Here is a 13,689-nt window from a genome sequence, read left to right as displayed (position 1 = left end):
AAAGAGCTTCCACCCCTCTTGTTGGAGCAATCCCCTTTTCACCTTTTCCATTCTCAATGTTAACTTTGTTTCTTCCCTACACAAACCCAGTTTCTTTTAACTGTAGAATCAATAATTGGTTTACGGGGAGCCATGGTTTGTGTTGTTGTACATAGAATCATAGAGTTGGAAGAGACCACCAGGGTCATCTAGTCCAACCCCCTGCACAATACAGGAAATTCACAACTATCTCCCCCCCCCGCCCACACACACCCCCAGTGCGCAGAAGATGGCCAAGATGCCTTTCCTCTCATCATCTGCCTAAGGTCACAGAATCAGCATTGCTGACAAATGGCCATCTAACCTCTTCTTAAAAACCTCCAGGGAAGGAGAGCTTACCACCTCTCGAGGAAGCCTGTTCCACTGAGGAACCGCTTTAACTGTTAGAAAATTCTTCCTAATGTCTAGACGGAAACTGTTTTGATTTAATTTCAACCCATTGGTTCTGGTCCGACCTTCTGGGGCAACAGAAACAACTCAGCACCATCCTCTCTATGACAGCCCTTCAAGTACTTGAAGATGGTTATCATATCCCCTTTTAGTCTTCTCTTCAGGCTAAACATACCCAGCTCCTTCAACCTTTCCTCATAGGACTTGGTCTCCAGACCCCTCACCATCCTTGTTGCCCTCCTCTGGACACATGCAGCATGAAACCATGGTTAACTAAAAGGAAGAATACAGCGGCAAATAAAAATTCATGAGTCTGCTTTTAGGCAGCCAACATTGCATGTATGTTGTGTTGGAGTCATGCACAGTTGGGGCAAGGTATCAGTTGGTATGGGATATGGAATTTGGAAGTCCTTCAACATGGAAACAGGATCATTAGTAGCATGCATTTGTGAGATTCCACCATCTTCCCAAGATGCAAGAAAAACGGTGCATCTTTTTGAGCATCTGTAGAGCATCTTGTTGGCTAATTTTGCTTTATGAATGAGGAACAGATAGAGAAAAGGATAATGGATGATCTTGGGTAATGGAGATGTAGAGAACAGGCCATGAAGGGAGGAGAAAGTTTGCTTGGCTATGCTCATCAAAAATTGGCCAGATATCAAATAACTGTATAATTTTAAGTAATATTTATGTAAGAAATGGATTTTTGTTTAAATGTCGATTTACTCCCCTCTTTTGAAGTCTTACAAAACATAAACTTTGATTCAATAACTTTGTATTTTATCCTGTAACTGTTAGAAGAAGCAAGCTGCATTTTAGCATTTCCGTGTCCTAAAGGTCTGATTTAAAAAAAAATCAAATGTGCTAGAGGGCATGCGTGCTTTTTTCATGCATGCCAGAGGATGTTTGATTTAAGAGTAGGCTCATAAGCAATCCCTCTTGTACTTTGTTGCCAACTGTAGCAAATTGTTTAAAATATTTATTATACTCTCATGATTGTATATTTCTTTTTTCCTTCTTTACAGTCTGTAATTGTAAAAAGTGTTGAGCGAAATGCCTTAAACATGTACGAGGCACGGAAATGTCTCCTGGGCCTTGAAAGTAGTGGAGTTGCCATAGCAACGAGCTCGTCCACAGTCTCCTGTCCTATTGGCCTCTCATGTCCTGGCTTGGATATTCTGTCGTCAGCTGGGCTAGGACTCACTGGACTCGGTACAAACCATTATACTTGTCTTCGTAATATTTTAAAACTTAGCCTAATGAGTTGCAAAAAATGAGCTATGTGCATGAGACCCAACAGGGGAAATGGAAGTAATTGTGTTCATCTTAGACATGGGAAATAAAGGGATTTAGGCATCTGTTGGTAGGTCAGCAGTGAAGATTGAAACCGTTCAAATAAAATGTGCAACAGAGAAGAACTGGATAAAATATTTGGACTTCTAATTTTTAAAAAATAGGCATGCCGAGTTTCCCAAGTAGACTCTTGATCCCACATCACAGTAGTTTAAAATTTGGGGGACAGGGAGGCAAGCCACAGCTCCCCATTTCAACCCATTGCACATGTGTACATATGAGGTACACATAAAGTTGCCTTATACTGCAATCAGACCATCAGTCCCTCAGGGTCAGTATTGTCTACTCAGAGTGGCAGCGGCTCTCCAGGGCCTTGAGTTGAGATCTTTCACATCACCTACTACCTGATCCTTTTAACTGGAGATGCCTGAGCTTGAACCTGGGGCCTTCTGCATGCTAGCCAGTGAATCTACCACATGGATACACACACACACAAACACCCAGTTCTAGTACTCGGTGGGAGGAGCCATCATTCTGGGAGCCATGGATTTTAGTGGACTACTCTTCAAGAATATTGGGTATCCTTCCATGTGGTATCAAAACAGGATAACAAAACATAAATGACTTTGAACAAATGACTTCTTGTTTAACTTTTTCTGTACTGGCATTTGTAACAGGTGTTTTTGTTTTGTTTTTTGGTGCAGGTCTCTTGGGTCCAACTGCCTTGTCTGTCAACACATCTACAACTCCGAATTCTCTCTTAAATGCCCTTAATAGTTCTGTCAGTCCTTTGCAGAGTCCCAGTTCGGGCACGCCCAGCCCAACATTATGGGCTTCTTCCATTGCCAATGCAAGTGCCACAGGCAAGTATATATGTTATCAAAAAGTAACGTTTTTGCAGTATGGATGTTTTGTTTCAGGTCCCGAAAGAGGACTCGTGTTGATCTGGAGTGTCTTCTGTTTCCTCACAGGATTCTCTGCTATTCCCCACCTGATGATACCTTCTACTGCCCAGGCCACATTAACTAGTATACTTTTGTCAGGAGTGCCGAACTATAGTCAGAACACACCTTCTCCCCCTCCTGGCTTAACCCCTGTTGATATCCATGTAAATGACATTCAAATGGAAAACAAGAAAAGCCAAACTTCTTTGAATGGCCACGTAAAGGTAAGTAAAGTGACTTTAATCTATAAGCTATCAAAATCAAGCCTTGCAAAGTTTAGATTCATTCATCAAAAACCCTTTGATTTGAGAAGTTCCACAATTAGGACAGCAGACTGCACTAGATTTTGAAAATATTTTGAGATTTTAACCTAATAATTACAAAATATGATGTAGTGTCTGGGTAAGTGGAAGGTTGGGGATAATTCCCAAGAGGTAGCCATCTTGGTCTGTGGCACCTTTAAACCTACGAAATTTATTCCAGCAGAAGTCTTTGTGTGTCAGGGCTCAGTTCATCAGATGCATTGGAGTGAGTATCTTTTAACAGTTGTTTAGGTTACAAGCAACAGTCAGCTTTGGGGAGATGTTGCAAAGAGAGGCCAGTTTGAAACTACTGTAATAGGTGGATCAGCATTAGGGCTGTTGAATTAAAAAAAATTCGGTATAGTTCGGATTCGGCTGAATTTGGCCCGTTTAGATTCGGGATATGCCGAAGTCCGAACTCCCCCGCTTCGGGTCCGTGCAATTCGGTGGGAATTCAAAGTTCGGGGAAAAAATTCGGCCGAATAAAGCCATTAAAAACACAACCGCGCCTTTCCGCAGCTCTGGGGGGGCATTTTGGGGGTAGAGGTCCCAAACTTTCAGAGGAGCTTCAAAGGACCCTTCTTGCTAGACCCCCCAAGTTTTGTTTAGATTGGGTCGGGGGGGCTGAGATATGGGCCCCGAAAGGGGTCCCCCCCCACCCTTAATGTGCATCTCTGGGCAGAGCTTGCTGCCCACGCACAAAGTTCCCAGCCCCGACAAACAGCTGATGAGAGCAAGGGGGGCAGGTGCTAAGAACTTTGCAAAGCAATACAACTGCAAAGCAACACCTTTGCAAACATGCAAAGGGCGGGGCAGGTGTGAAGAATTTTGCAAAACAATACAACTGCAAAGCAACACAAGCACGCAATGCAACAGTGCAAAGCAACACAATACAACTGCAAAGCAACACAAGCACCTTTGCAACAGTGCAAAGCAACACCTGACACCTGGGAGTTTGCAAACCATGGAAAGGGACAGAGGCAGCTAGCTATGCATAATGAGCAGGAGGGGTGGAATTTCTCCTTTTGCATTGGACTTGGGACCAGGCAGATGCATTCTTTAAGTCACCATTTGAAAACCAGTTTTGAGCAAGCATCAAAATAACCTAACTGATCTTATGAATGAGGGAAAACCTGAAGACATAAAAATGAAGCCCCCCCCCCTCAAACCAGGGAGAGAGAGACTGGAGGGGGAACACACACCCCAGGCAGAACCGGCAAAAGCCCCCTTTGGCTTCCCCCCACCCACCCACAGAAACTTCTCCCTCCCCACACACACACAGACTCTGCTTTCCCCCCCACACACACACACAGAGAGAAAAGAAAAATTACAGATTAAAGCCCCCAAAGGGGTCTTACTGTGGCTGTCTTCTGTTCCATCAGGAGCGGCTGGGAGGCTGGGTAATCCAATATGATTCCATTTGTATCCAATATGAGATCCATATGTATGCATCTCTCGAGGGTGATCCATTCATCCCAATAGGGAAAAGGGGAAAGCCCATATCTCGGGGGCCCCGACCCAATGTTTACAAAACTTGGGTGGTCTCTTATGAAGCCTTGTCTGAAGCTCCGCTGAAAGTTTGGGATTGGCACACCCAAAAATGCCCCCCCTGCAGCCACGGAAAGAGAAAAGGGGGGGAGCTGATATTTCTGCCCCCACTGAACCCATCTTTACAAAACTTGGGTGGTCTCTTAAGAAGGATTGTCTGAAGCTATGATAAAAGTTTGGGGGCTGCACCCCCAAAAAAGCGCCCCCTGCAGCCAGGAAATGGAAAAGGGGGTAGAGGAAAAAGGGGTGGAGCCCATATCTCAGGACCCCCTGACCCAATGTTTACAAAACTTGGGGGGGTCTCTTAAGAAGCCTTGTCTGATGCTCCACTGAAAGTTTGGGGTCGGCACACCCAAAAATGCGCCCCCTGCAGCCATGGAAAGAAAAGGGGGGAGCCCATATCTCGGGACCCCCTGACCCAATGTTTACAAAACTTGGGTGGTCTCTTAAGAAGGCTTGTCTGAATATCCCCTGAAAGTTTGGGGTTTGTACCCCAAAAAATGCGCCCCCTGCAGCCATGGAAAGGAGCGAATGTGCACAAGCACCTCCGCACACACACACGAAGATTTCCCTCTCTCTCTCTCTCTCTCACTGGCCGGGCCGCACATCAGCTGATTCCTCCAGTACTCAATCCTGACTGATTGGCTAGAAGAAGACCCAGCTTGGCCACCGATTGGCCGGGGGAGGAGAATGCTGCTTACTGAAGGTTATGCTGCTTACTGACGGCCGAATTTGCCGGATTTATTCGTGAACTCCCGAACTTGCTGAATTCGGCCCCCCCGGTTGCCTGCCATTTTTGAGTTTGGTTCGTCCCGAACTAAAAACCACCGAATCAAGGGAAATTCGGCTGATTTTCAGTTCGGGCCAAACCGAATCAACAGCCCTAATCAGCACCCCACTTCTAGCTGTAGAAGAGGGCAGAGAAATATAAGCACAAAAATTAATCTAGGAAGGTATAATGTGAAATAAGAGAAGCAGAATTAACTGCAAAGGGTGGAGTCTTACTGAGCTTTTAATGCCTGCAATGAGGCAGTGAGGAAATCCACTGGGGAAGAAACAGGATTGAGTCTACTTGGGTCTGTATATTTTCCATGGTGCACCACAGGCTGAGGGTAAAAAAAGATTGGATAGCTCTTACTGCAATCCTATCCAAAAAATTTAGCTATGCTGAAGCCCCTTTGAAATTTTAATAAAACAACTGCAGGTAATTTTTGTTTGTTTGTTTGCCGTTGCACAACAAGTAAGAATTATTTTAAATCCATGATCAGTAAAATTCATGTGCTTGCTCCGGTCGGCACTGTAGTGTGTGAACTAGGAAACAAAACCTATTGCAGAACTGCATAGATAAGATCAGTCTTGATTCTCGGGGGTTTCCATTTGGATTGAGGGACAAATCAAGCAAGCTGCAGTTTAAAAAAGTAAAGATAGTCTCCTGGGCAAGCACTGGGTCATTACTGACCCATGAGGTGACATCACATCATGACATTTACTAGGCAGACTATGTTTACTGGGGGGGTTGCCATTGCCTTTCCTAGTCATTTACACTTTACCCCCAGCAAGCTGGGTACTCATTTTACCAACCTCGAAAGGACGGAAGGCAGAGTAAACCTTGAGGCTACCTGAAACCAACTTCCCTCGGGATAGAACTCAGGTCGTGAGCAGAGCTTCAACTGCAGTACTGCAGCTTACCACTCTGCATCATGGGGCTCCTCCCAAGCTGCTGTTAGCCGTGACTAATTGGGAGAGTCAAAACCTGCATCACCAATAGAAGAGAGCAGATAATGTCTCCTTATAAATGAATTGCCGCAATCAACTTCGGGGGGGGGGGGGGATGAATTGCTGTATTGTATCTGCTCCTCAGTGCTGGCAGGTCTAAAGGGTAGGATGCCATACAATACATGTAGATTATTCAGTGAAATTAACTCCAGAAGTTTTAATCCAAATTTATTTACTGCCACATAGGATGTGTAGGGTAGGATGAAGCTGTCATGGTGCTCGACCATATAAACTTTCAGCCATGCCCCTTAGTGTGCGTTGTTACAGAGGTTTTGCTAGTTGAAAATAAAAAAAATGGGCTGAAGTGATACTTCACTTGGGGGTTTTTTGGTTCTTAATCAGTTGTTTCAATAATAATCTTTTTTTTTTGGCCAAGTTGATGATTTAAACATTCTTGTACTGTTTCCAGACCTCAGCTATGAAGTATACCGCTCTGTCTGCTGCATCACTTGGTGAAAATGTGTTGAGTTCAAACCACAATGATCCATCCCGGCAAACAAGTAGCCATAATGCCTCCGAACAAGTGACCGCCAAGGCGAACGCTGGAGAAGGTAGAGTAAAATATAAGCATTATGTGTTCTTAATGAAGCTTCATCTTTTCTTTTGAAGACTCACCTTTCCCTCTCAGAATATTCAGGACAAATGTTATGCTTGAACAGGGGATGAGGGAGTCTAAACTTCAGCTGAGAAAGTGGCATTCTAGAAATTAAGGATGGGCTGCCCATTTAAGACTCTCTGGTCTTGCGAAATTGAGTTAGGGACCCAAGATCAAATTGCCTGGTGCAAAGGAGTCTTAGAATGTCCATTTGCTGTTCTTTTCAATTAGATCCACAGTGAGTCTCTGCAAGGTTTCATCCTGAGCCTAGAAATGCAAGTTCTGTTCGTCTCACAATGTATGAATGATGGGAGTGTGGCCACTTCAAATAAATGTATGTTGCTGATTCCATAGGGATATATGCATGGCCTTTAAAGCCTTAAAAGGTCTTGGACCATCGTACCTTCGGGACCGTCTCTCCTGGTGTACCCCCCAAGAGCTCTACACTCTAATGGTAATAATCTGCTGGTGGTCCCCGGCCCGAAGAGTGTGCAGCTGTCCTCAGCAAGGGCCAGGGCTTTTTCAGCCCTGGCCCTAGCCTGGTGGAATAGCCTCCCTAGTGACATCAGGGCCCTGCGGGACCTTAAGGAGTTCCACAGGGCCTGTAAAATGGAATTATTCCGCCAGGCCTACAACTGAGGGCAGCCATAAGTTTATTCATCGTTGCTGACCCCCCCCCCATTGACATGTGTGGGGGTGACCTGCCAAAACCCAGTTGCATGGTGGTGTCTGAGTTGTTTTAAGGCCACTTGGTTTATGGTTTTAATATGATATTTTAATGTATTGTTTTTATGGTTTTATATATCTTGAAGGTTGTTACCCACCCTGAGCCCAGCCTTGGCGGGCTATAAATCCGAAAAATAAAAATGGCTGTAGATCCTTTTTTATCTTGAGAGTTAAAAAAAAGATCTAACTAACATGGCCCCTAATTCGACATGAGAAAAGGTGAATTCTTGAGACTGCGTGTAAATTATACAAATAAGTATGTTTGTGTTTAGGATTCTGCATAGTTCTGCTATTTCTGGCAAAGTGCATTACTTGATGATGACTAGATGCACCCCCAGTCTCTTTCTGTCATCTCATTTAGTCAGACATGCCTATTTTAAGAGCCTTAAGCGCTGCCAGCTTCCTTTCCTGTAATGAAAGCTCTGCTCTGGTATTTTACTTTTTGCCAGTGTGATTACAGCATGCGCGATCACCCTGATCGTAGGTAGAACATTTATTCATTTGTTAACAGTTTACCTAAGCTTCATGGCTTCAGTATTGTAAAAAGGACTAGTAACCTCTATTAGTGGTAAGATTTCCCTTAGGTGTTGACACACACACACACACACACACACACACACACACACACACACATGAATGACTTATTTTTCATTGTTCTTTGCAGGTTGCAATGACGCTTTTGTGGAAGTGGGCATGCCAAGAAGTCCTTCGCATTCTGCAAATGCCAGTGATCTGAAGCAAATGATGAGTTCCTCCAAGCCACCCTGTGCCAAGAGGCAGACCGTAGAGTTGCTGCAAGGCACCAAAAACTCGCACTTACAGTATGTTGCATTCATAAGTATAAGACCACAGGAAGTACAGTGGGGACATTGTTGCCCTCTTGAGTGATATGAGCTGCTCAGTCGTTAATGATCCTCAAACTTTCATCCTCATGTTCCATACATGGGCCCAGGCCTGGTTCCAGGTTTTGGGGGACCCTGGCTTGCCACCAGGCCCTCTGCTCGCACATCCTTTCCTGCCCACCAACCTGCTCGCCAGCTCTGCATGGGGTGAAATGGCTATATTTGTGATAACCCCTCAATGACGTACACCTAGCTGAAATGCTGTTTTCCTGCTTGAGGGTAGTATGTGTGTCATGGTGCTTAACACTTATGTGGCACTCTGTGCTCAAAGTTGTTCATGTACATTATTATTGTTGTTAATATTTGGTTATTTATAGTCTGCTTTTCTCACAGAGACGTAAGGCGAATTATAAAGTGTAAATCAAGTACAGTCAACAGGTTGGGATACCTAATGAGCAACACAATAGGGTCTGGACTACAGAAATCTGAAAACAAACAGAAATCTCAAATGTTATCTGGTAATCCTATCAACCCCTGTAAGGTGTAAGCAGAGAGCCAGTGTGGTGTAGTGGTTAAGAGTGGTGGACTCTAATCTGTAGAACCGGGTTTGATTCCCCACTCCTCCACATGAGTGGTGGACTCTAATCTGGTGAACCGGGTTGGTTTCCCCACTTCCATGCAAGAAGCCATCTGGGTGACCTTGGGTTAGTCACAGTCCTCTTAGAGCTCTCTCAGCCCCACCTACCTCACAGGGTGTCTGTTGTGGGGAGAGAAAAGGAAGGCGATTGTAAGCTGGTTTGATTCTTCCTTAAGTAGTAGAGAAAGTCAGCATATAAAAACCAACTCTTCTTCTTCAGATATCCTAATATTGCAGATGGGGATGACTAAATACACCTGCTATGAATTCATGCCTAAGGCAATGTTGGGATCAAGGACTTCCTGATTCGCTGTGTTACCCACTACATTAACTCACTAGGGGAAATATGTTTTCAAAGGAGATCTTAGTCAAGAAACCAACTGTCTCTAACCACCTCTGTGTGTAACTACAAGGCCTGGGTTTTATATTACTTCAGTCCTACGGTTGCTGCTTCCATATGGTTGCTGCTCATGTTGCTCTGGCAAAGTGTGAGCTTGGAAAACCATGTGGGGGGGGGAAGTCTATAACGTTTCCTCGTTTCTGCAACCATGTCTCTGGCACAAGGAAAGAGGCAGAAGTGGTATTGTGGGATTCAGCCGTGTCATAGGACCCTCAGAGATTATCTTTCTGTCCCATGTTAATCCCAGAATGGCATGGGAAGCAACTATATTGAAAAGGCAGCCATCTTGCTGAAGTAACCTGGGAATTCTCTTAAGGAAACTGAGATGGTTCAGTTGGCAGTGTTCAGTTTCCCTCTGCCCAGGGGCACATGGGTGAAAAAATATCACAGTACATAGTCCCATATTGTTTGAAAGGTGAGGAGGCAGCTTGTATTGGAAGATAACTTAGTTATCTCTCCTTCCAAGCCCCACAAGTAACATTGAGTCAACACAAGGGGGGGCACACAGCTTCTTGTGTACCACAGGTTACACATGGGTGGGGTTTGCCTTCCCCTTCTGACCCTGTTTCGATATACTCTGAGACCTGGGGAGGGCCTGGTGTCTTTTCCAAAATAAACTTAATTTGAACCACTGCTCTAGTAGTATATCCATTCCATGCTTTGGGTGTTATGTACCGCTATTGCTAATCTTCTGTCAGCCTACTATGTAACATCTGCATAAAACCTCTGGGAGAGATCATCTGACTCATCGTCTTATGCATCCAACTCAGTCTCTCTTTTTCAACTAATACTGGGTGATGTGGAACTTGTGAACAGGAGTCTTGAGTCAGCAGTGGGCTGGATAAGGGCCATTCAACTGAAACTGAATCCAGACAAGACTGAAGGTGCTCTTGATGGTCGGTTTGTGTGTTCCATGAGGTGGTGTGAAGCCGTTTTAGATCTGTAGGCCTGTGTTCCACCACAGAGTTTTGAAGACTTGAGTGCACTTCTCAAAAAGGGGGCCTGGACTTCTTCCGAATCTTCCCTCCCTCCACATCCTACTGACCACTGTGACATTTTCTTCCTGGGAAGTTGGTGAATCCTCAGGAACTGTAGGGTCTGCTGTGGGAGCAGAAAACTGGCGAAGAGCATGTTCCATCTTAATATGTAAGGATACAAACTCCATGAGTGGATGCAGGCTGCCATCTTGTTATCCTGCCCTTCCTCCTGTGAGTGCAGGGTGGCATACAGAGGTCTTCTTTCTCCATTGTATCTTCACACAACAATAAGAACATAAGAAAAGCCACACTGGATCAGACCAAGGCCCATCCAGTCCAGCAGTCTGTTCACACAGTGGCCAACCAGGTGCTTCCAGGAAGCCCACAAACAAGATGACTGCAGCAGCTTTGTCCTGCCTGTGTTTCATAGCACCTAATATAATAGGCCTGCTCCTCTGATCCTGGAGAGAATATGTATGCATCATGACTAGTAGCCATTTTGACTAGTAGCCATGGATAGTCCTATTCTCCATGTACACATCCACTCCCCTCTTAAAGCCTTCCAGATTGGCAGCCATCACCACATCCTGGGGCAGGGAGTTCCACAATTTAACAATCCTGTCAGGATGGACTGAGAGAAGCAACTGGCTTACGGACTCCCTGTCCTTGCCTGACACAGCACCCTGCTTGCTGAAACTGGGCTGTGCTCTCACCTGACACCCATGTGCGCCTCTTGGGGTTGCTATTTATTAGCCCTTTCCTTGGAGGCTCATGAACTCCAGGGCATAAAGGAAACTTCCAGCTTCAGGTGATGACCCCTCATAGGGTATAGTCTTTCCACAGCTCTTCATGCTTATCTTACCATGCATGCAAGGCTGTTGCAATGCATTGGAATATGGGGCCGCTTCGAAGAATATTCAGAAATTGGTTCTTGTAGGTTATCCAGGCTGTGTAACCGTGGTCTTGGTATTTTCTTTCCTGACGTTTCGCCAGCAGCTGTGGCAGGCATCTTCAGAGGAGTAACACTGAAGGACATTGTCTCTCAGTGTCAAGTGTGTAGGAAGAGTAATATATAGTCAGAAAGGGGTTGGGTTGAGCTGAATCATTGTCCTGCAAAAAGGATCAAAGGTAATGTTCTAATCATTGTCCTTTGGTGACTTACAGGACAATGATTAGCACATTACCTTTGATACTTTTTGCAGGACAATGATTCAGCTCAACCCAACCCTTTCTGACTATATATTACTCTTCCTACACACTTGACACTGAGAGACACTGTCCTTCAGTGTTACTCCTCTGAAGATGCCTGCCACAGCTGCTGGCGAAACGTCAGGAAAGAAAATACCAAGACCACGGTTACACAGCCTGGATAACCTACAAGAACCAATGAACTCTGACCATGAAAGCCTTCGACAATATTTTAATATTCAGAAATTTGGTGAGTCTAGGATACAGAAGCCAAAATAGCATCAGATTTGGATACCTGAAGGACTGCTTGCTCCCACGTAAACCTTCCAGTGCATTGGAGGTTGCTGCTGCAATTGCATCTCCTCCTGCCTTCTGATGTTAGGCTGGTGGCAACTGGAGTTGTGGTCTTCTCTGTGATAGTGTCTTATTTCTGGAATTCCCACCTTCTCCAGGAAGTTCAAGTAGTACCAGATTTACCAAGGCTTAGTCTGAAATCTTTGTATTCTCCTAAGCATAGGTAGCTAAGCTTTATAAAGTTCCGCTTGCTTTTCTTTCCTGATGATGCACATTTGTTTTATTTTTATATTGTCTTTGTCTTTGTAATTTATTGCAGCCGTTCCGAGCACTTAAAAAAATGCAAAGAAGTCTCTGTTTGCAAAAAGAGACTAAGCTCTCCTTGCTTCTTACAATTGTACTTTGAGGAACAACCAATGATATTTAGATTTTTCTCGTGTGTATTTATTTATCCAAGGAAGGAAATGCTGATTGTTGGAGAATGAACCCAACTCTGTCTATTCTTTGATCTGAATTTACTGGAAGTGAACGCATGCAATTGTGGTGGCCATGGACACCAAAGCAAAACATTAGCAGATTGCCTGCTATGTCATCTGTTTAAAAAGCGAGCTTAAACTCTGGAGGAATATGTTCTGAAGGATTGATAGCCCACTTCCTAAAGATATCCGTCTTGCCCTTAAATTCTGTTTTCGTTTAGCTTAGCAATATATATATATTTAATTTTTACAGCACTGCAGAGAGGTTACTGTCAGACCCTGAACTGAGTGCTTCGGAGGGCCCTGTGGCAGATAAAAAAGCCCCTGGAAGCGAGCGAGCAGCTGAGAGAGCTGCAGCTGCCCAGCAGAATTCAGAAAGGGCACGTCTTGCTCCACGGTCGTCGTACGCGAATATGCAGGTACTGGGCATGGATTCAGCCAGCCATTCGTTCCTACAGTGGCCTGTAAACCAGGGGTGGCTTTACAGGCAGCTCTCAGAGCAATTTAATCTGGTCCCAGCTGCCAATTTCAGTTGGCTTACAGTTTCTCTTGTGAAGGGAAGAAAATGGTTTCCCCAAAGGTGGGGGGAAATCCACACTTGAAATGTAATATTCAGGGGGGGTTGCGTTTATCGTATCTCACCTATGCTTGTTCTGAAACCACTAGGTAATTCCATTGTGGTTCCAGCTCTTGACCAACTTGTGTGTATCTGTGTGGAATGTGCATGAGTCAGTTTTGTGTGACAAAATTCTCTTCTGGCTGCCAAACCCACTGTCTGGGGAAGAAGGTGGCCTCCAAGAATTCAGATGTTAGCTATTCCTATTATAAACTTATGGACGGCAACAAGTGCCTGGCTAGAAACATCTGGTAACAGTGACTGACTTGATGTTCTGTGACTTTGGGCCCTCCTCCCTGTAGAAATTATTCACTTCTCAGGCATTTGCAAATATAACTAATGAAAACCAAAGGACAAGTTGGCGAGAAGCTACGTCTCAGGGGCACAACGACATGCACTGTTAAGATCTGTGGCATGTGAAGGCCTGGGGGGAAAGTTAGAATATTGCCCTCCCACATCACTCTCACCTAATTGTGGGGAATACTCCTGTACAAATGGTACCTGTGGCCATTTCAGTGATTGAGAGGCCAGAAGCCGGCCTATAGAAGGAGGAACCGGGGCCAAGGAATCAATCAGTCTTCAGTCACCATCTTAAAAGAGTCACGGCTGTTTGACAGAGTTTCATATACTTTAGTGAATGCAAATT

At 44.8% G+C, this 13,689-nt stretch overlaps 1 protein-coding gene across 1 annotated transcript in view; it reads left to right on the top strand.

Annotated features, from left to right (window-relative positions):
• The window catches only part of BICC1 (BicC family RNA binding protein 1), a 155,982-nt gene that overhangs the window by 130,190 nt on the left and 12,103 nt on the right, over window positions 1–13,689 (top strand). Inside the window, exons 10-15 of the mRNA XM_056849360.1 lie at window positions 1,455–1,641; window positions 2,427–2,585; window positions 2,694–2,890; window positions 6,702–6,843; window positions 8,278–8,434; window positions 12,681–12,846. Coding sequence (XP_056705338.1) covers window positions 1,455–1,641; window positions 2,427–2,585; window positions 2,694–2,890; window positions 6,702–6,843; window positions 8,278–8,434; window positions 12,681–12,846 — 1,008 coding nt within the window. The remainder of the gene's footprint in view (window positions 1–1,454; window positions 1,642–2,426; window positions 2,586–2,693; window positions 2,891–6,701; window positions 6,844–8,277; window positions 8,435–12,680; window positions 12,847–13,689) is intronic.

The sequence above is a fragment of the Euleptes europaea genome, chromosome 5 (assembly GCF_029931775.1).
Source record: "Euleptes europaea isolate rEulEur1 chromosome 5, rEulEur1.hap1, whole genome shotgun sequence".
NCBI lineage: Eukaryota > Metazoa > Chordata > Lepidosauria > Squamata > Sphaerodactylidae > Euleptes > Euleptes europaea.
Note: the sequence above shows the minus strand (reverse complement) of the source record. Positions and strands in the feature narration are given on the sequence as shown.